The sequence below is a fragment of the Monodelphis domestica genome, chromosome 3 (genome assembly GCF_027887165.1).
Source record: "Monodelphis domestica isolate mMonDom1 chromosome 3, mMonDom1.pri, whole genome shotgun sequence".
NCBI lineage: Eukaryota > Metazoa > Chordata > Mammalia > Didelphimorphia > Didelphidae > Monodelphis > Monodelphis domestica.
In genome coordinates, this window is record NC_077229.1 from 115,438,912 (window position 1) to 115,459,923 (window position 21,012).

At 35.9% G+C, this 21,012-nt stretch overlaps 1 protein-coding gene across 1 annotated transcript in view; it reads left to right on the top strand.

Annotated features, from left to right (window-relative positions):
• The window catches only part of COL22A1 (collagen type XXII alpha 1 chain), a 564,322-nt gene that overhangs the window by 395,080 nt on the left and 148,230 nt on the right, over positions 1-21,012 (top strand). Inside the window, exons 27-32 of the mRNA XM_056823025.1 lie at positions 1,401-1,454; positions 5,703-5,756; positions 8,956-9,000; positions 10,392-10,454; positions 15,531-15,584; positions 18,121-18,171. Coding sequence (XP_056679003.1) covers positions 1,401-1,454; positions 5,703-5,756; positions 8,956-9,000; positions 10,392-10,454; positions 15,531-15,584; positions 18,121-18,171 — 321 coding nt within the window. The remainder of the gene's footprint in view (positions 1-1,400; positions 1,455-5,702; positions 5,757-8,955; positions 9,001-10,391; positions 10,455-15,530; positions 15,585-18,120; positions 18,172-21,012) is intronic.

A 21,012-nucleotide genomic window follows, 5' to 3' on the forward strand; every position in this document is an offset into this window, starting at 1 on the left:
GAAATCCTTAATGACTGTGTAATCAGAATTTTAATTTCAAGAACATTGTGTACTTCCCCCACCTACCTCATTCTCTCCCTTATTGACTTTTACTATTGAATTTTGGGTCATTTAGCCTTTTCTTTTAACTCAATGAAATATTTTCCCCCAAATTTAGCTGCTGCTTTGCATTTGGTAGAAAGAAAACTCTAGAAATTTTGTGACCAAGTGAAATCTTCCATTGTTACTTTCCCCCAAGTCCTTGCGAGATTTATGAACTCTTTCCCAGGCTCATCATCCCTTCCTTCCTTCCGATTAGGTAGTCTGCTGTATATTACTATGATAATAGTGCTGCTCCTTGATCTTCATCCTAATTTTCCTTCATGCTTTCCACATTTTAGCTTATTTATTCTTTCATGGATATATTATATAATATGATACTTTGTCTAACCTTTTCTATTTTAAATAAAATCTATCATCCCATTGCCTTGGTCTAGTCATGACCCATAAGTTATCGTCTCAGCAATTTCCATGAGGTCAAATGTATCTCTTTGTATTAATTTTATCATCAACCTCTGTGAATGTATATATAAATATCTAAGCCAAAGAACTTTACTCTAGCTTTTTTCCCCTTAAATGTTGTCTCCTATGAATTATTAGTCTTTTCTACCAATTTTCCATGAGACTTTATATTCATAATCTTCCTTTATCATTCCTATTTCTTTATTTGAAACTTCCTAATGGTCAGAAGTGAAATTTGAACTTAGATATCCTGACACCAAGTATGGCATTATGTCCACTATATCATGTTAGCTCTATACCATATGGTTATGTAGATTAAAAATTAATATCCAAAATACTCCTGTATTATATTTAACAAAATTTATTAATAATAACTTGAAGCAAAAAGATAAAAATAAAAGGCTAGAGAAAAAGAGAAAAGCTCACCTAGCCATGCAAGTGGGAAAAATGAGAGAGAGAGAGAGGAGTTACACAGCTTAAAAACAATAATATAACTTTGCTAACATGAATGAAGGGAAAAAGATTCTTGGGAAAAGAAAAGAATTCTGGGAGATGGAGTCCAAGGGTTCAAGATTTTCTAATTACAGATGGTACACTCCATTGTATTTGGTTCGATGAATGAGAAATAACATGATGAGGTCAAAGGAAAGAACCTTAGTGATGCTAGAAAATATGAGAACAAAATGATCTGTTTCATCTGTGAATACCAGAAAAGGTGTCATGGAACAAGTGGCCTCTGAGTCAGGCTTTTGAAGGAAGAAGATTTCAATAAAGAAATTTGGAGAAAATTAATCCTAGACAATGGATATTTCAAAGGATCTAAATATAAAACAACTTTCTAGATTGAAATTACTTGTATATTCATATATCTGACTGTTTATTGTTCTTTGGGGAAATAGGGCTCACCTGGGAAAGATGGGACAAATGGACTTCCTGGACTTCAAGGACCCAAGGTTGGTATCCAATATATAACTTAAATCTGAAACACCTTAAGCTAAAATTCCCAAAGAGGGCCTTCCATCCCCTATTTTCTTCTCTTTCTCTCTCCATATTTATTTTGTAATTTAGAATCATATGCTCTCAACCATAGTCTTCTCCTAATGCCTCATTGGGATTTGGAGCTGACCTAGACTTCTTTTGGACTATGTCATAAAACTCCAAAGTCTGATAGATCCTGACAAGCTAGAAAAGTTTCAAATAAATACCCAGTCATAGATCGAGGTTCTGTCACCTTTAGGCCAGCAAAGCTCTGTTTGGAGAGGCTTATCACTAGGACACCAAGGAAAAATTAGAAGGAAGAACACAATTCTTCTAAAATATCATCTCTTACAGAGGCAGAGAGTTAGAGATGGAGAGAGAAAGTTGGGAATATACCAACACTGATGCAATTACAGATGCTTGCCATCCTGAAGCGTAGTAGAGGTTGAATGAGACTGACCAATGAGATCCAGGTCCTTTGAGCACATATAATGAGCCTTTAACATTTATCCACTTATTCATTTTTCCCAACCACCCTATGAGGTAGATGGTGCAGATATTATAAAATCCATTCTACAGATAGTAACAGATCTGAATCCCAGAGAGATCCACACACCCAGGGTCAAACACTAGAGTCAGCCTTTGAATCCAGGCCATCTTTCTGGACATAAAGTCCAGAAGCACAAGATGCATACAGTCTTGTTATTATTACTATCAGGGACTCTATGGATTGGAAAATGTCAAGGCTAGATAAAAGAAAATAATAAAAGATTTCCCCAGAACTATAAACATTTCACTCCCCTGAGCTGGTTTGTGAAAGAATCAATTTTCCCAATAGCTTCCTTTAAACAATGTTTGGCACATCAAGGGAGAGGAGTGAGGGGAATGTTTTATGCTTTGGTAACTCTTGCTTTCCCCAGACAGGGACAGAAGAACAAATTCAACGTGATGGTTTCTAGCGTTGTCAGCTCAGAGACCACACAGACATGGCTCCCCTCTGATTAAAAGACTTTGATTAAAAGACTAACATATTTCTGTAGTGCCTTTGAGGTTGGCCAAATATATTTTCTTACCCCCACCTGAGAAGGTAAATTATACAGGGATTACTGTCCTCATTTGAGAGATAAGGAGACTGAGTCTTAGAAGTGAAGCAAATTGGCCAGTCATGTAGCTAGAAATTCAGGGTCCACATCTGCCTATCAGGTGAGATGCCCATTCATAGCAAAATTCTTTGTTTATTGAATAATAGACCACTTTGGCAATTTTTAGAATGTTATTAATACTATAATAATATATGTTTAACATATATATGTTATATAAATATATATATATAATATATTGGATTATAAAGAAACCATTTATACTGAAATAGGACTCATATATTAAAAGAAAAGTTTGTACGCCTGTAATTAAGAATCTGTTGTAGTAGGTAGTTATATGACTTAATGGATTGAGAGCCAGTGCTAGAAAATGGAAGGATGCTGGGCTCAAATTTGGTCTCAGAGAGCTCCTAGTTGTATGAATCTGGGAAAGTCACTTAACACCCATCGTCCAGTTCTTATGACTCTTCTGCCTCAGAACCATAGAATTGATTCTAAGACAGAAGATAAGGATTAAAAAAAAGACAAAAGATAAAAAGATACACTGTGTCCTAATATTTTGCTATGAAATTATCATTTTTGTCTGTCTTTCTCAAAATAATCTCTTCTTCATTGGGAAAAAGAGCCTTTCTTGAAGTCTTCAATGACATGAGTATTAAAAAAGGTACCGATGTTAGAGAGAGAAGACAGATTCAAATTCTGGTTTCACCATTTATTGCCTGTGTGACATAGGGAAACTGCTTAATCTCTCATTTGTAAAAGGGAGAGAGTAGTCCTTGTCCTGCCTACTTCCCAAGGTTTTATGTGTAGGAAAAAAGGAATGAAAGTCTTTTGAGAAGCTAAAAAATGCTATACATCTCTATTCCTAAAGTTATGCTAATTATTCCAGCCATAAACAGCCATTTCTTGATTACAAAGGGCTGAATGAATGAATGAATGAATGAACATGATTTCAGTGTTTATTTTGTGCCAAGTATGGTAATAAGCACTGGGGATAGAATTACCAGCAAGCAAACCAACAGTTAGGTGGTGCCATGGATAGTACCATCCCTGGAGTCAGAAAAACCTGGTCTCAGACATTTACTAGCTATGTGCTCTTGGGTAATTCACTTAACCCTGTTTGCCTCAGTTTCCTCATATGTAAAATGAATTGGAAAAGAAAATGGCAAACCACTCTGGTATCTTTGTTAAGAAAATGCCCAAATGGGGTCATGAAGAGTCAGATAATTGAACAACAAGCAGATCAATTCTGTACCTCAAAAAATTGGCATTCTATTAGGGGAAGGCAAGACATATGGGCTAAAGAACTGACTTCCTTTCAAATTTTATTACATGGTAGTAAGACTTTTTTTTGTTTTGCTGGTGAACTCAAGGACCTTGTGACTCACTATGCAAATTGCTGGTAACTCCCTTTTACTCATTCTGACAATGGATACTGATTCAACAAATATGGGAAATGTTCATTAAATGTCTATGTCTAATAAAGATTGGGAGTTCAGTACTGGAAATTCACACTTCCTGCTTTCAAGAAACTTTTATATTAATACAGGAAATGAGTCATTATACTTTTCTAGGGAATCATAGTTGCATGGACTATGAGAAGATATTATTCCTATAACCAATAGACTGCCATTGTTTTGCAGCTTGAATTATTGTGTGTCTTTCCCCAGTTTGTATCACTGGGATGGTTTACATAAAAGTGATGTTTCATTCTCATTTGGTTAAATCAAGTCAGCAAGCATTTATTAAGCACCATGTGCCATGTTAAGCACTAACAACTATCTATTGGACTATCACTTTGATTTTTTGTTAATTGATGTATTTATGCTCATTCATGGTGCTTTTGTATATAAATCTCACACCTAAATTTATTATTAGATTGCTCAAGCTTAGGAGCACTATTTCTCAAGATGCTGTAGGCATTTTCTAGATTGTGGAAATTCTTCAATCAACGTCTACTTTATAAATTCTAAACTACTTAGCTTGACATTTAAGGTCCTAATCCCAATCTTTCTCAAATATATTCTTTCCGCTTCTTCTCAAATTACATAATTTCAAGCCCCAATTTAATATTTTAGCCTGACTAGACTACAAAACATATTTATTCTAGAAATTCATTCTACTTTTTCTTATCTCAATACTTTGTTTTTTTAAACTTTCCTAAATGTAGAATTCATTACTTCCAATCCCCCAAAATTTTAATGCCACCACTTTCATGTACCCTCTCTTAATTCTTAACTTTTCTCCTTGTCCTATCAGTTGAAATAATTGTCCTTTCCTTAGAACTCCTAGGATATTGTACCTCCCATATTACACTTAATCTTCAATTTCTAGTTTTAAAATGTTCCCCTTTATCTTATATCCCTGAAGATTTTAAGTTCATTAATGATAATTATCCAATATGTATCTCAATCTCACATTTACACAGTCTCACATCTCTAACACATATATTGCATAATAATTCAGTGCCTCAAAACAATTTAATGGTTGGCAACTATTCTCATGGTCTTTACTATTGTGGTTCCCTAGACAGACATGTCTTAGCTCCTATATTAAAGTGTAAGTTTCTTAAGGATAGAAAGTGTGTGAATCCTCAGCACTGAATTTGGGGTCCTTATTGCACAGAATCATATTTAACACATTTTTTCCACATGAATACGTATCCATTGAAAGAGCTCAGTTGGTCAAGAACCATTTACCAAGTTGATTATGTGTAAGACACTGGGATAAACTTTGGGATAAAAAATACAAAAAGCAATAACTCTTATTCTCAAGAAGCTTACAATAAAATGAGGGAGACAATCTAATTAGAAAGAGTTTTGGACTTGGAATTAGGAAAGAGAATAGAATGCTTGGATCTTGAACCTAGTAATTACTGGTTGTTTGACTGTAGTCAAGTCAATGATTCTCTCTATAGATAAAATCTGTTGTACTTACCTTCTTCAGTTGGTATGAAGATCAAATTGTACCAAAAATTTTTTGAAAACTGGAAAGGAACATATATTTAAATGCCATGTGTTGTATGTTTTTGTGTTTCCTTCCATGCTAAGTACAGAACATTCTAAATTCTTATTAAATGTTTGGTGATATCCTCCTAGTAATTATCCTTTGTGTTCTTTCCAGGGAGAGACAGGAGAGCGAGGAGAAGGTGGCCTGCCAGGGAATCCTGGACCGAGGGTATGGCATTTCTCTTTCCCTTATCCATCTGACTGTCAGTTACACGCTGGTCAGTGGACTGTAATTTCTCTGGTTTGCAGAGCAGATCAGAGGTCTAGTTTCTGACCTCATTCTGTCACCTGTCTTATTGATTCCCAGCTACTACAGATAAACTAGTCTTGTATCATCAGGACTTTGGGGCATTTCCCTGGCCTGAGTGACAGGAATGATTCTAATCTGTCTGTGTATGAACATGTATGTCTCTGTGCTTAAGAAGATCATTCCTCCTTCCATAATTCCTCTCATTATTAATCAATCAATAAAGCAATAAACATTTGTTAAGCCCTTACTGTGTACCAGACACTGTGCCAGGTGCTGGGAGTACAAAAAAGAGGCAAAAAACCCATAGATTTTGTCTTTTATAATCTAATGGAGATTATTGGTAGCACATAATGGATAGAGCATTGAACCCAGAGTCAGAAAGATCGAAGTTTAATATTTGGCCTCAGACATTTACTGTGACCCTGACCAAGTTCCTTAACTTCTGTTTGTCTCATTTTCCTTAACTGCAAAATGAGAGTTATAATAGCACCTATCTTGCAGGTTTCCTGTGAAGAGCAAATGAAATAATATTTGTAAAAGGTCTTAGCACGAGGCTGGCACATAGTAGGCACTATATAAACGACTATTTCTCTTCTCCTCCCTCTACATTTTGATCCTCATAGTATACCAGTAAATTTAAGACTGCATCTTGAACTTGACAAGAAGACTAAAAGAGGTACTTTGATAGAATAGAAGGAGTATAGGTTGGGAAGTTAAAAGAGTTATAAGGCTAGTAATTTTCTCTCCTTGATCCTCAGTTTTCTCTCCTGAAAAACAAGAGATTGAACAAATTGATCTCAAAATCCATCTATAATTAGATCCTGATTAATGTAATTAATCCCCTGAAATGGCTACATACATTTAAATTCACAGTATTCAAATTTAGAATTATGTAAAATATACTTATTGGTTCCAGATGAATGGAAATATGCAATGTAAATTCAAACAGTACATGAACTTTCAGGATTTTATTATTCATACTAATGGGGTCTGACTATAATTCCTAATTTAAAAACAAATATCTATTCTACATAAAATCCAGGAAATGACTCATCCTTTGCTCAAATACCTCCTGGGAGTGGGAATCCTCAATTAACAAAGACACATTATGATATTTTTGGGGAGCTATAATTTTTAGGACAATCAGTGGATTGGAATAAATTCCTCTACCTTAAAAATGGCTTCTACTAAAAGTATGTCCAAAATGTAAACTTTGTATTAATAATACCTCCAAATATCCAGGATCTATTATGTCATCCAGATGTTCCAACATCATAGAAGGAGAACTGCTCCCTTGACTAGAAGAATGTTTTGTTTTGTTTTGTTTTGTGATTTGCTGTAGCCAAGAAAATTTCTGTACTTTGCAAAGCCATTTCAGGCTTCAGACAGGCCTCTATCACTTGGCCTATACTTTATTTTATTTTATTTTTTGATTGCAAGTGGTTGCCCAGTAAACTGTTCAGTTTATTAATTTTTTTTAAAAAATCTTTCCTTCCCTCTTAGAATTGATACTCCTTGTTGATTCTAAGTCAAAAGAGCAGTAAAGAATAGGCAATGGGGGCTAAGTCCAGTCTAAGTCTTTGCCCAGGCTAAGTCATTTAGCTAGGAAGTATCTGAGGTCAAATTTGAATCCAGGATCTTCCATCGACAGGCCTGACTGTCTATGTACTAAGTCACTTTGCTGCTCCCTGTTCACTTTCATTATTTACCATTTGTTTAAAAAAAAAAAAAAGGAAGACTAGAAAAATATATCCAAAAAGAACTGATGTAAAAACCAAAAGGTATCCATTAAACTTCAGAGAAGAAAAAGGAATCCTTTGGTTTTAACTTTAATAACAGAATTGACTATACTCCAGTGATGAAAAGGCATCATCGCACATAAATTAAGTCCAAAAGTTCTAGTACAGTTTCAAACTATTAAAATTTGTATAGCTTTTATACTGACAATGATATCAATAATAATAATAGCAAAACAATGGGCATTGTTATAATAATTTTACATAATATTTTAATATTGTTCCATAGGAATACCATGCTGGTACACATTTCATCCTGTCCTGATTGTAAGGGGTAAAATTAGGGGTTATTGACTGAATATATTATACTAGTGGTTGCCAGGGATTAATTCAATCTCAATAAATTACTCAAGTCAGTTTGGGAATTTTATGGTGGTTTTAATTACAATAGAAAGAAGAAATTTAAGAAGAAAGAGAGAAAAGGAATTTGGACTGCTCTGACAAGCCAGATAGGAGTTCAGAGGTTTAGGCCAAGGGGCCTTCTCAATCTAGTTTGGCTTCCAGCTAAGAGGCCTGCTCCGAGATGAGGGGCCTCCTAGGAAGATAGCATTTTAGGAAGTAAAGGACAAAAGGAATCAGCCTAAACCACTCAGCAAGCACACTAAGAATGGCGCCATGAGCTCCCAACACTGAAAGAAAGAGAGCCACGTCTCTGAGAGAGAGCATGGAGAGCAGTAGTGCTGTGAAAAATAAAGACTGTTCTTTGCATCACTTCCTGCATTTCACATGTACCAATGGTAGCTTAAGCTTGACTTAGGACAGCCCAGGGGGTCTGTCAGTTGTTTCTTATTTGTCACTTGCTAGCACATGTAGTCATAGGCCATCCTCCTCACAGTTAATCCTTAAGTGGGGTGTATACATTCCTGGTTGCTAGGATTTTAAAGACTAACCAGGGTGGAGAAAATCTAAAATTCACACACCTTCACCTCAATTGTGGAAATTTTTTCCATGTAGTTAAACAAAGTCCAAGTGAGAAAACAGAATAATTGTCATGTAATAAAAACTCATCTCCCTCATAAGCTGGATCAATTATTAGAATTTCTTCACTGGAAGTATTTCAAAGATCATTTAGTCAAATTCTTATCAACAAGAATGTGTATTAAGTGCTTATCTAAGTCTCTACTTGAAGAGTAGAAATAAGGATCTCTTTATCTTCTGAGGAAGACCACTCTAATCTCATTGCCTGACTCACTTCCTATCAAAGGTATAATTTCATTGGTTTGGACACCACATTCACATTGTAGGCTATCACGCGTCCATGTCAAAGGACTTCTGATCCCTGAAATCTTGATAACTGAGATTTGGTATTATTCTGTTTTCAGGGTGAAGCTGGGGAGCAAGGTCTAGTGGGCATTCCTGGTGAGAAGGTGAGTCAATGAAATCAGCATCCTCCTCAATCTCTTAGTTCATTTCATTCCCCATTCGCCATTTCATTATCTACTATTAAAACCACATCCACTGGTGTTAGTGGAATAATGGGCCATTTTTGTTAGTGTGATGTATTCTCCCAGGTCTCCTTCTAGGAAATCATGCTTCCAAATTCCCACCTCCAGGGGTACAGAGTAATGTGAATATTAACAGTATAAAGATTTCTCTACTTAGTGTGAATCATGGAGTGATGCTCTCAGTTCCTGTTCTGAACTTCATCTCTGCCATTCATTGTGGGCACCAGAATACATTTAAATATGTCCTATAAGAACACTAAGAGACCACATCATCCTTTCTTCCATTCATAACCTGTACTGTCAATTAAATAATAATTTTCCTCTGTAACTTCTGGATGGGAAAACCCCACATAAAATGAAGTCTTGAATTATTTTCCTCTTTTGGTCCAGTGTTTTTTCTCTCATTCTTCCTTTTGGCTTTGTCACTTTTAGCTTACATCAAAATTAAATTTATTTTTTAGTTGTCTTTGAGATGAAGTCTTCCTGCAAGTCTATAGTCCTCAACCAATTAGCATGTGCTAATATTTCATTGGATATATTTCTCTGTGAAAATATCAGTATGCCATGTGGCCCTGTTCATCCTCATCCAATCCCAAAACAATATAGTAGGAAGATTACAGGATTTTTAATCCAAAGTCCTAGTATCAAGTCCCATTTATTTTTCAGCTTATGAAGGCTACAGATTATGCTACTTTCTAGCCCTCTGGCCCTTGGGCAATTTACTAGATTCACTCAATCTTAATTTTCTTATATGTTAAATGAACATAATATTCCCTTCATCACAAAGTTGTTCTGAGAATCCACTGGGATAATACAACCATAGAAATTCTTTATGAATTTTAAGGTGCTATGCAAATATGAAGCCCAAGGTAAAATCATTATTAGTGGAACCTAGAAAATATATGGAGCAGCTGGGAGGACATGGTGGATAGAGCACTGGACCTGGAGTCAGGAAGACTCATCTTTCTGAGTTCAATCTGGCTTCATATGCTTACTAGCTCTGTGACACTGGCAAGTCACTTAACCTTGTTTACTTCTGTTCCTCATCTGTAAAATGATCTGAAGAAGGAAATGACAATTTACTTCAATATTTTTGGTAAGAAAACCCCAAATTGGGGAGACAAAAAGACCCTGACACAACTGAAATAACTCAACACCAACAAGAGAAAATATAGGTCAATTTACTCCACTTTACTCCACAGGCTCCATATATTTCTTAGGTAGATTCAATGAATACTTGTTGAGTGGAGTGGGAATTTGAAGCCTCTTGAGAATCTCCTAACTCCCTAATTTTGTATTATGCTTTTTTCCAGGGAGAAATGGGACTTCCAGGATCTCCAGGGTTCCAAGGCCTAAGAGGAGAGAAAGGGGATGAGGTAAGTATCTTCACAGCAGAATAGGTTTTTTGTTTGTTTGTTTTTGGCTTTAGAGATCCCTTTAATCTCCAAATTATCTAGCCTAAGGAAGTAGGGACATTATTCTAGAGCTTCATTCAAAAGGAAATTATGTTGTCCAAGGAAATTTATCATGCCAAGGGGACATTTGGATGCTGAATGACATGATCCTTATATTTGTGGAAGTAAGAATCATAAATCAGAGAATTGGAAAATTCTAGAATTGCAAGGTAAATTACCCAAGCTAATGCATGAAATCATCTCTATATTATTCTGGACAGAGGGCTATTCATTTGCTTTGCAAGATTTCAAAAGAATCTAGGCCTGAACAGTGCAGTGAGGGCTGGATGTGGAGTCATGAAGATCTGAATTCAAATGATGCCTAGCCACTTTCTAGCTATATGACCTCGATCAAGTTATTAAACTTCTCTCTTCTTTGTTTGTGAATTATTTATTTTAGTTATCTGTAAAATAAGCATAAGAATATCATCTTCCTCATAGGATTATTTTAAGGGTCAAGGGATATAGGTAAAGCAGTTCGCAAAATTTAAGAACACTAAATAAGCATTATTATTATCATTATAACCATCATTATTCAAAGATAAAGAATATGCTAAACTTCATGGAAGCCCATTCTACTAGGTAACAATTTTATTTAAGAATTTCTTCCAAATACTGAGCAAAATCCACTTCTCTATAATAGAATTATTTGATTACTTCCACATTTTCCCCCTAGGACCAATGAAACAAGCCTAATTCCTCTTTAAAATTACATCTTCAGAATTATACTTTTTTAAAAGGCACCAATCATGCTCTTCCCCATTCAAGTCTCTTCTCCAGGCTAAATATTCTCAATTCCTTTAACCAGTTGTCATATTGTTAAGTTCCATCACTAGTCTAGTCACCTTCTTCTGCACCTTTTCAGCTTACCTTCTAATGATAGAACCACAGATTCTCCAATACTTATATTGATCCCTGGAGATTGACCTAGGACCTAGGACCATTAAACTCTCTGCCCAGTTACCTTGAATCCATTGCCAACATGAAACTGAATCAGAGGAGCTACACTTGGAAACTCTCTTTTTTTTTATTGCTCATTCTAGATATGAAACTAAAGGCTTCAAGTGATGATACTCTTCTCCCCTGACATTTTCTTCTCAATATTCTACTCCTATTTCTCATGCACAATGAACTGATCCACTTTCCACTGATTCCATTTTCCTCTATTTCCTTTATTTCTTTTGTCTGCTTCTATTTTTGTCTCCGCCTACCACTGCCTCTCTGTCTTTGTCTTTCTCTCTCTGTCTCTGTCTTAGTTCACTCATTCAATAAATTCTCCTTGGTCAATAACCAACAGACCCACCAAAATATAAAACCAAGACCATTATCTAAAAGAAAATGGTGATGCTTTTTTGTAGTCATACAAGTCATTAATTATTTTGAAAAGCTATGATTCTACCTCTTCCCCACTCGGATGTGTCATATGGGGTTCACAAACATAAAAGTGGTGATATTTTAGATAGCGAAGATAAAGGTAACCTCAATTGAGGCATTCAGTTGGCCCAAGAAGTTTCCATGAGAAAAGGACAGAAAGAGAAAGGAAAAATCTTCTCTTGTTTAGGGAATCTCTTGTGTAAAATGTTTCAGGAGAAGCAACGTGGTATTATTGGAAGACAGAAACTTGGCATGTAGAGATGAGAATTCTAGTCTGATTCTGCCACCAAATCTAGGAGACTTTAGGCAAGTAATTTAAAACCTGTGATATCCATTTTTCTTCTCCATAAAACAAAGGACTCCAACCAGATGAAAACAAAGGTCACTCGTAACTCTGGAATTCCATGTTTGTCTATTTATCTGTGAACTCAAGGATTTGTAAGCTATTTCAAGAGCATCAGAGTAATGTCAGCACAGCTGCTGCCTGCTCCTCATTAAGGTTTATTGTTGCTCTGGCTGTATTAGCTGACAGTTGACAGAGGCTACCTGACAAAAATCAAATTTTATTTTGTCTTGGTTTTACCAGATAAAGGACAACAATGATGCTCACTTGTTTTTTTGTTTTGTTTTTTATAACAATCCCAAGTGAGAAATTACAGAACAATGTCTGTGTTCTATCATCGCATCCATTCAGTTGTAATTGTAGTGTTTCTTGCAGGCATGTCAAGAAAATGAATCCTTCTAATTGCAGTTGGAGGCAAATTGACCATTTTTCATTGCGGGGAGAGGGTCGGGGAAAGGGATGTAAGAGTGTGTTGCTTGCCATGTTGCTGTCATCTGTGGAAGAAATTCTGGAATTGGAGTCCCAGAGAGATGGGTTCTCCAGTGGCTCTGACACTGAGTATATGTGACTCTGGGGGCCAGTTTCTTCATCTATAAAATTTAGAAAATAATATTGAACTCTCTACCTCCAAGTAAGGAAAGGACTTTATAAATCTTAAATTGTTTTAAACATGAAAACTTGCTGATCCAAGCTTTCTTTCTCCAAAATGCCTCTGCGTGCTTTAGTACAAAAATACTTGTACAATATGACTCTTTGGGGCTGCTAGGCAATGTAGTAGGTAGAGCATTAGACCTGGAGTCAGAAAGTCCTGAATTCAGATTTAGCCTCAGACACTTATTAGATGTAAGACCCTGGAAAAGTCACTTACCCCTGTTTGCCTCAGTTTCCTCATCTATAAAATGAGCCAAAAAAGGAAATGACAAATTGCTACTGTATCTTTGCCAAGAAATCCCCAAATGAGTCATGAAGAATCAGATATAACTGAAATGATTGAACAACAAGCAACAACACAGTCTGATTCCATTCAGCTTATCGGTTTTGTGTTCCATTTTTGAGAGTTCAGGAATGCCAACATTCTATGGAAATCAACCATTCCTCACATTCAGCATTTCATTTCCCATTCTGTGACTTTTCAGTTTGTGATACTTGCAGGCTGTCAGAATCCCTCGCTTTCTTGAAGTCTCACTGTAGGTGCCACCTCCTTCGACAAGCCTCTCAGTCTCCTAAGTCAATGGTATTCTTTTTTTCAAATTTAATTTTGCATTTATGGATGTGTGAACATAATGTATCTCCTCAGGAGAATATAAGCTCTTTGAGGTCAGCACTGGTTTGTGTTCATCATTGCATCTTTATTGCCTTGCTTGTGACTGACACCATAAATGTGTTGGGTTTGTTGGATAATTACGAGAAAATTATTTAGTTTTCTTTGGTCTACATTTTTGGCCCTATAGTCTATGTAATAATATATTCAAGTACTCTTCAGTCTTGGTAAAGTGGACTTTTCTCTGTTCAGAGAAGGTAGGTGATGCCAGTGGTTAGAACATTGGATTTGGAGCCAGGAAGATCTTAGTTCAGATTTGGTCTCAAACATTCACCAGCTGTGTAACTATGTGTAAGTCTTTTTACCTCTCCCTTTCAATTCAATAAGGAAGTTGGACTCGGTGGTATCTAAAATCCTTTTAAGCTCTTAATTTCTCCTAAGAAATCATAGATCTTTGGTTCTAAAATAAACATTTTTAAATCCTTCTAAAATGTGTTTCCCATTTCTCTGCCTTTTAAAACAGCATTTAATGTCAGTTCAACTTTTCTGATGGCTTAGCATTTTAATTGGGAACATTAGCTATGATATTGTATTATAAAATGTTGATACCCTCAAGGTCTACTGAAATGTGGATGATTTAAATGGCCTCAGATTACTGTTTTTTTGTTTTAGTTTGTATGTGTGTTAGCTTTCTTTTCCTTCTTTCCCCCCCCTTAATTTTAACCTAATGGCTTTTAGAGTTAACATTTTATAGTGGAAAGAGAACTGAATTTGGCATCAGAGAACCAAATTTCCTACTGGACTTATTTTCTTAGTTCTTGCCCTATGCTCTTAGGTAGGCAAGTCACAATCTATATTGATATGATTCTTCTTTGGAAACGAGTTGGACTAAGAGATGTTTAAACTCCAAACCCTTTAATCCTGCTTTGTTATTTGTTTAATTTTCCTACTGTAGCTCATCTCAGCATCTCTACCTTTCCTAATTGATAGTGTCATTTACTCTGGGCACAGGAACTAGATTGAAAATGTGTTAGAATTAAATTTGAGCAAACAAGTTTTGTATAAGAGTCTGTGTGAATCCACCTTGAGAGTAACAGATCATAAATCTTAGCAGTATAGTTTTCTGATGTCTATTTTATTGTTATTCTTGTTCAGGCATTTCAGTCATGCCTGACTCTTCATGACCCCATTTGGGTTTTATCTTGGCAAAGATACTAAATAAATTACCATTTCTTTCTCCGGGTCATTTTACAAATGAGGACACTAAAGCAAATAGGAATAAATGGCTTGTCCAAGGTCATATAGCTAGTATATGTCTGAGGCCAGATTTGAACTCAGTTAGATCTGTCTTCCTGATTTTAGGACAGGTATTCTGCACTGTGCCACCTTGCTGCCTAAGCCATTGTAATTGTCTTTTATCTCTGATCAAAAGCATTTTTTGCTTTCTTCTTGGAAATTGGGTTCATTCTTGATAGGTGGAATTTCTGGCTAATTGACCTCCAATAAAGTGCTAACTTACTTAGAGTTATAAAAGAAATATGATCTAGAAGTTAGGTGATATGTCGGCTTTACTTATGATTTCTATAGTTATGTAAATGGGTAAATTACTTTCCTTCTCTATTGTTTGGTGTCTCTTTTTTATAGTTTCACAAGATTAAGAGCTGAAAAAATAACCTTGTTCATTCCCATTATTTTATAACTAAATAAACTTGAGGCCAAGAGATTAAGTGATTCTTACCTCAAATGACAGATAGTAACAGAACAAGGATTATAACCCATATTTTCTAATGTTGCATCCAGTCTTCTTTCTGTACCACATTGTTCCATTTTATACAAAGGAATTTCACTATCCAGACTGCCTCCCTCATAGAGTCAAACAACAACAACAAAAAAGAGGTTTTAAGTGTGAACTACTTGGAAGGCACTGCAGAAGTCCCTTAAAAAGTAATGCTTGCTAAATAGATGCATTTAGTGCTCTGAGTAAAAATGGTATTTATTATTTTTCTCTATTGTACATTAGGGTAAAAAAGGTGGCCTGGGACTCCCTGGACTGAAAGGTGACAGAGGAGAAAAGGTAGGAATAATTTGTTATTTCTTAATTTTCTTTTTTCCAGGATCTTTTGAATGCATGGTATTTCATGGATATCACTAGGACATGACAACCAGAAGTCTGAAAGAAAGGAAGGATTTATATATATATACATATATATATATTAATCTTTCTTTTAGACAATTTCTACCATGTTAATGACATAAAACACTATAGTAGACTATGCTAACCTCTTCCTAAGTATGTTGAAACCATCCATCTACTGTATTTAATAGACCCTTTCTTCCTTTCTGGTTAATTTCCTTTTATTTCTTTTATTTCCCTATTATTCATTCCCTCTTAATTACCAACCAATTCCTAGGCATAATTCTTTGATCGAATTACAAATTGTTGAATGAAAAAAAATCAATATTGGTTCAATATGGGCTATCACATTGCAAGTTTTTCCTTCTCTGGACCAAACATCTAATCAAATCTTATATAATATGCTGTCTAGTCCTCCTATTGTATAGCTCACCCTCTTCTGGTTCTGTCTAGCTTTCTGAATTTGTGACCTCCTCACCCCCATTCTTTCTTCTTTTAGAGGTAAACATATCAATGTGCCCTGACCAGGACAGGAGATGGGAGAGTTCATCTTTCTTCTTCTAAATGCTGGGTCACTTACTCTAGTTTTAAGTTTGTCTTACCTACCCTTGACTTCTTTCTCTCCCTTTATGACTTTATCCTGCTCTTTCTTTTAGTCATATTTCTTTCTCATTGACCATCCTTTTCCCTTTTCTTTTCTCTCAATCATGATTACTCTCTGACACTTCTTTCTTCTTCATCTTTGTCTCTCCTTTTTTCTCTATGCTTTTTTCTGTCTTTTTTCTATCTCTATCATTTTTCTGCCTTTTTTCTTTACTCCCTCTTTTGCGTTCAATTCCCTGCATTTTGCTGAATCTCTGCTTTTATACTCTTTCTATCATGTTCTTCATCTCTGTTTCTCTTTTTTTTTCTTTACTCTGCCTTTCAACCTTTCATTCTTTCTCATTCCCTCCCATTCTCTGGATCTTTCTCCCTTCTTGCCTGTATTGTATTTCATCCTTTCATCTCCTTCTCCTAATTCCTACTCCTCTCTCTCTTTCCTCACATCTCTTTTCTAGTTTCCTTCCTCTTTTACAGAGAGCTGCCCTTTTGAAACAATGTGGTCTAAAAATAGATGGCAGCAGAAGGAAGGGGACACATTCACAACTCAGACTATAGAATGCTTCAGACTCATGGACTTTTCAGAAACATTTCATATAGAAAATTCATTTCTAGTACTCAAAAGCTTAGGATAATAAACCCTTTTTTATTGCTTCCTTCAAGCTTCTGGTGCCTGCAGCAAAATTCTCAAATTCAGCTTTAATTTAAAAAAAAGTATTTCTCTTTGGGTATAAATGAGCCTAGAGGCCCCAAAGGCTAAGCTGGGCATATAGGATATGTTTCTTGCCATCTTGGAACCTATTGCTTCAGTAAGATTTGCAAGCCTTGCCTGGCATTCAGTCACTTGGAGCTAACCCTCTTTCCAAGGAAAACTGTTATCATAATCACAGTTTGTAGCTGAATCACAACATTTAAATTTGTGTTACATTGTGCAAGTGAAATGCCATTTTACTGTAGGACCAACAGAAATCTCATAGTCCCCCACCTTCCTTTTTATTCTTATTGACACTACTCATGGCTAAGCCATCATTATCAGTCACCATTACCATGACATATTCCCCATAAAATATATTCTGCTTGTCCACTCTACCCACTCAAATTAACCTTTTTTCTCCCTTTATGCCTGCCTGAATATTCTTTTATTTAGAGATAAAGTCATATAGTGAAAATCTCCTTCGCAGGTCCTTATGGCCACTTGAATAAAGTTCACACATTTCTATCTAATATTCAAAACCTTCCATTTGGTTTTGTTGGTTTTGTTCCATTGTTGGGTGCCACTCCAGTGTTATTCCACATTATCCTGTACACACTCCATACAACAACTAAACTAGATTCAGAAAGAAGCACTTATTAAATGCTTACTTTGTGTCTGGAACTGTGCTATGCCCTGGGAATATAAAGGCAAAAACATGGTTGTTCCACATGAGGAGTTCATGCTCTCGGCACCCCTCTTCCCCTTGCATTATGCTTCAATCTACATGCCTCTCTGCCCATACTCTTCCCTGTTCCTAACATACTCCCTCTCTCCTTTGACCTATTGAATTCCCCTGTTCCTTGTTTAAAGTTCATCTCAAGTGCATCCTTTTCCACAAAGCCTTTCCAAATCCCTTATGTGGTTTTGGTCTTCCCCATTCACACCTCACAGAATGCTTTTATTTTTTATATTTTCTAACGTGTTTGTTGGTAATGTCATGAATTATAGTTATTGTCATGTATCCCCCAACTAAAAGAGAAGCTCTCTGAGGGCCATTACCATGTTTCTCTAAATTTCGACACTCTGCTAACAGATTACATAGTAGTCTTACTCTTTACATAGTAACCACTTAGTCGGAGGTTTACAGCATGAATGAATGGTTTCATTCTCTTTATTCTTTAGGGTGAAGCTGGTCCTGCTGGCCCTCCTGGTCCCCCTGGCTTCCCTGGAACAGTAAGTTATATGACACTGGATTCTTTTCTCTTCTCTAAACTGTTAACAGCTTTTATTACGTACCTCATACAGTTTTTTACTTGATTTCATTTCTAATGTACTTATGAAGTAATGTTTAAGATTCATGTTGTAATATAGACACATTTTCCCATAATAGGTTCCTACCTTTGATTCATCTCTCTACACACATTATAAGTTTCTGAAACATACATAGACCAGGTGCTCTAATTCTCTTGTGGCCTTCCGTAGCATCAAACAATGTTCTAGGCATAGATTTTTTTCCCTAAAAAGCCCCACAAGGTTTTGATAAACAAAATAAATATGATAAATAAAATAATAAATGAATTCAGCACATTAACATGAATTTATTTCATCCTGAGGCAAAAATGAAATATAATTTAGAGAATTCATGAAGTCTACTTTATATTCCATATTACATAGTTTACTTTATGTGACACATAATTTTTAATGATCTTTGAGAAGTAAGAAGCATTTATTCAACAAATAAACACATAAAAAAAGATTAGCCAAAATGATAGAGTAGATGCAGTAAGGTTATGAGGCACATCAGAAGCTTTATCAATAAAGATTTATTGTCATATTATAGAATGTTAAAACTGAGATCACAAAACATACAATGTTAGAAGAATGTATACCACAAAGAAGAAGAAAAAATCAAGTTGGTTTTGGAATCACATACCCATTTTTAGATTCTATATCTGTCATTTAGTACCTGCATGGCTTAAGGAAAGTTTGCTTCATATCTTTGGTCCTTGGGTTCCTCATCTTTAAATGAAGATTTTAGAAAGGATTGTCTCCATAGTCCCTTGTAGGTTTAAATTTATTATTCTACTCTGTTATTCTAGTATAATAGAAGATAGAATGATAAGACTGGAAATGATCTTGGTAATTATATGGTCCAACCCCTTCATTTTGCAGAAGAGGAAAATTGAGGTCAAGAGAGAAAAAAGTGACTTATCCAAGGCCACTTAGTGAGTTAGTTTTTTAATTGTCTCATTTTTGTTAGAATTTTTTCTTCCAAAAAGATCAGTATTTAGAATGTAAAATAGAAAAGGTTGGACCTAGAAGGAACCTTAAAGACTACCAATTCCTAGCTATTTATTTTAAAGATAAGGAAAGTTAGGTTAAAAAAGGGTATAACTTGTCCAAAGTCAATTCGATAATTAATTAACAATCATGTATTAAGTACATGCTGTTTCAGGGACTGTGCTGAATGCCAAACTTCCCAAGGGAAGGCAAAACAATCACTGTCCTCATGGAGTTTACATTCCAGTGGGACAGACTGTGTATAGAACTAGGTAAAAAATGGATTTAGAAAAGATGAAAGATGATTTAAGATACAACCCAGAATAAGTGTTAAGGTTGGGCTCAAGCTCAGCCTGATTTTCAATCTTGCTGGTCTCTATCATGCTATGCCATGTTGCCTCTAAGCAGGAAATTCCCTGTCTAGATGTTCTCATCCTTGCAGGGGTTCTTAGTTTTTCACTAGGAACAAGCATTAGCCTTCTAGTCCTTCCAATATTTAGGCAACCCCAGCCAGGAAAGGCAATGCCAACCCTGAACAAAAAGGAATTATCTATCATTTGTGATATTGAAATCACTTTAAAAGACTGATATATATTAATTTAAGGTCACCAAGGAATTTAGCTATGTAATTCCTAAATGAAAACTCAAGTCAGCTGTCAACCTTTTTTTATGGTGTTTTAATTATAAACAGGAGGAAGAAAGTATTAGAGAGAGAGCGAGAGAGAGAGAGCGAGAGAGAGAGAGAGAGAGAGAGAGAGAGAGAGAGAGAGCGAGAGAGAGAGAGAGAGAGGGAAAGGGGAGAGAAGGAATGAGGGCTTAAATACCCACTCTGCTCAGGCTGAGCCAAAGTGGGCCCAAAGCCCTGGATAGCCAAGGCAAGGAAAGAGATCGGTCCCTATCACGCACATGACCAAACTGGAGAAAACAGTCCATGGGCTCCTCCCAAATCCAAGCACCAGCCTCCAACTGCCTCTGGCCCTCCTCACAGAAAGTCAGGAGAACTCCCGAGGCTGTCCTCTACCTCACTTCCTGCGTCTCACATGTGCCAGAGGTCTGTCCTTTTTTGCACATGTCTGTTGAAGGCCATATTCTCAAATAATTAAATCTTGAGTTTTGCTGCAGCCCTTCCTAATTTTGTTATCCTGAGTAGGGTGGAGATCGTAGTTTCCAAGAGTTGATTCTGTTATTCCAAGTATCTCTATTGTTATTGATCAGGAAATAGCTAAATCCCATCTTCTAAAGAATGGTCTGAATAGGGTGGAGTAGTTTTGAAATTCACACATTGAATGAAAGATTCCAATAAGGGTTGGCTCTGATGAAGAGAAATAATAGACCTTTTCTTATTGGCTCTTGATTTTTCTTCATTCAAGATGAACTGTGTATTTTGAGGAGATGTCTCTGGGCTGCTTTATACCTGAGAAGCAGTATTATTATTCAATAGAAAGACCATTGGAATAAGACTTCTGATCTTCATTGTAGAATTTAACTGACTAGGAGAAAAAACCTTTGTAACAACCAAAACTGACCAGACATAGAATGTATTGCTTTTATAAATAGTGAGCTTCCCATTACTGGAGGTTGTTAGATAGAGGCTGGAGAACAAGAAGCAGCTGTTGGTACTGAGGACAGAGCACTAGACCTGAAGTAAAGAATTTTAATCCCTGAATTCAAATTTTGCTTCAGTTGCTTTCTAGCTGTGTGACCTTAGGTAAAACATTTAACCTCTGTTTGTTTCAGTTTCTTCAGCTGTAAAATGGGCATAATAATAGTACCCACCTCCCAGAGCTGTGATGA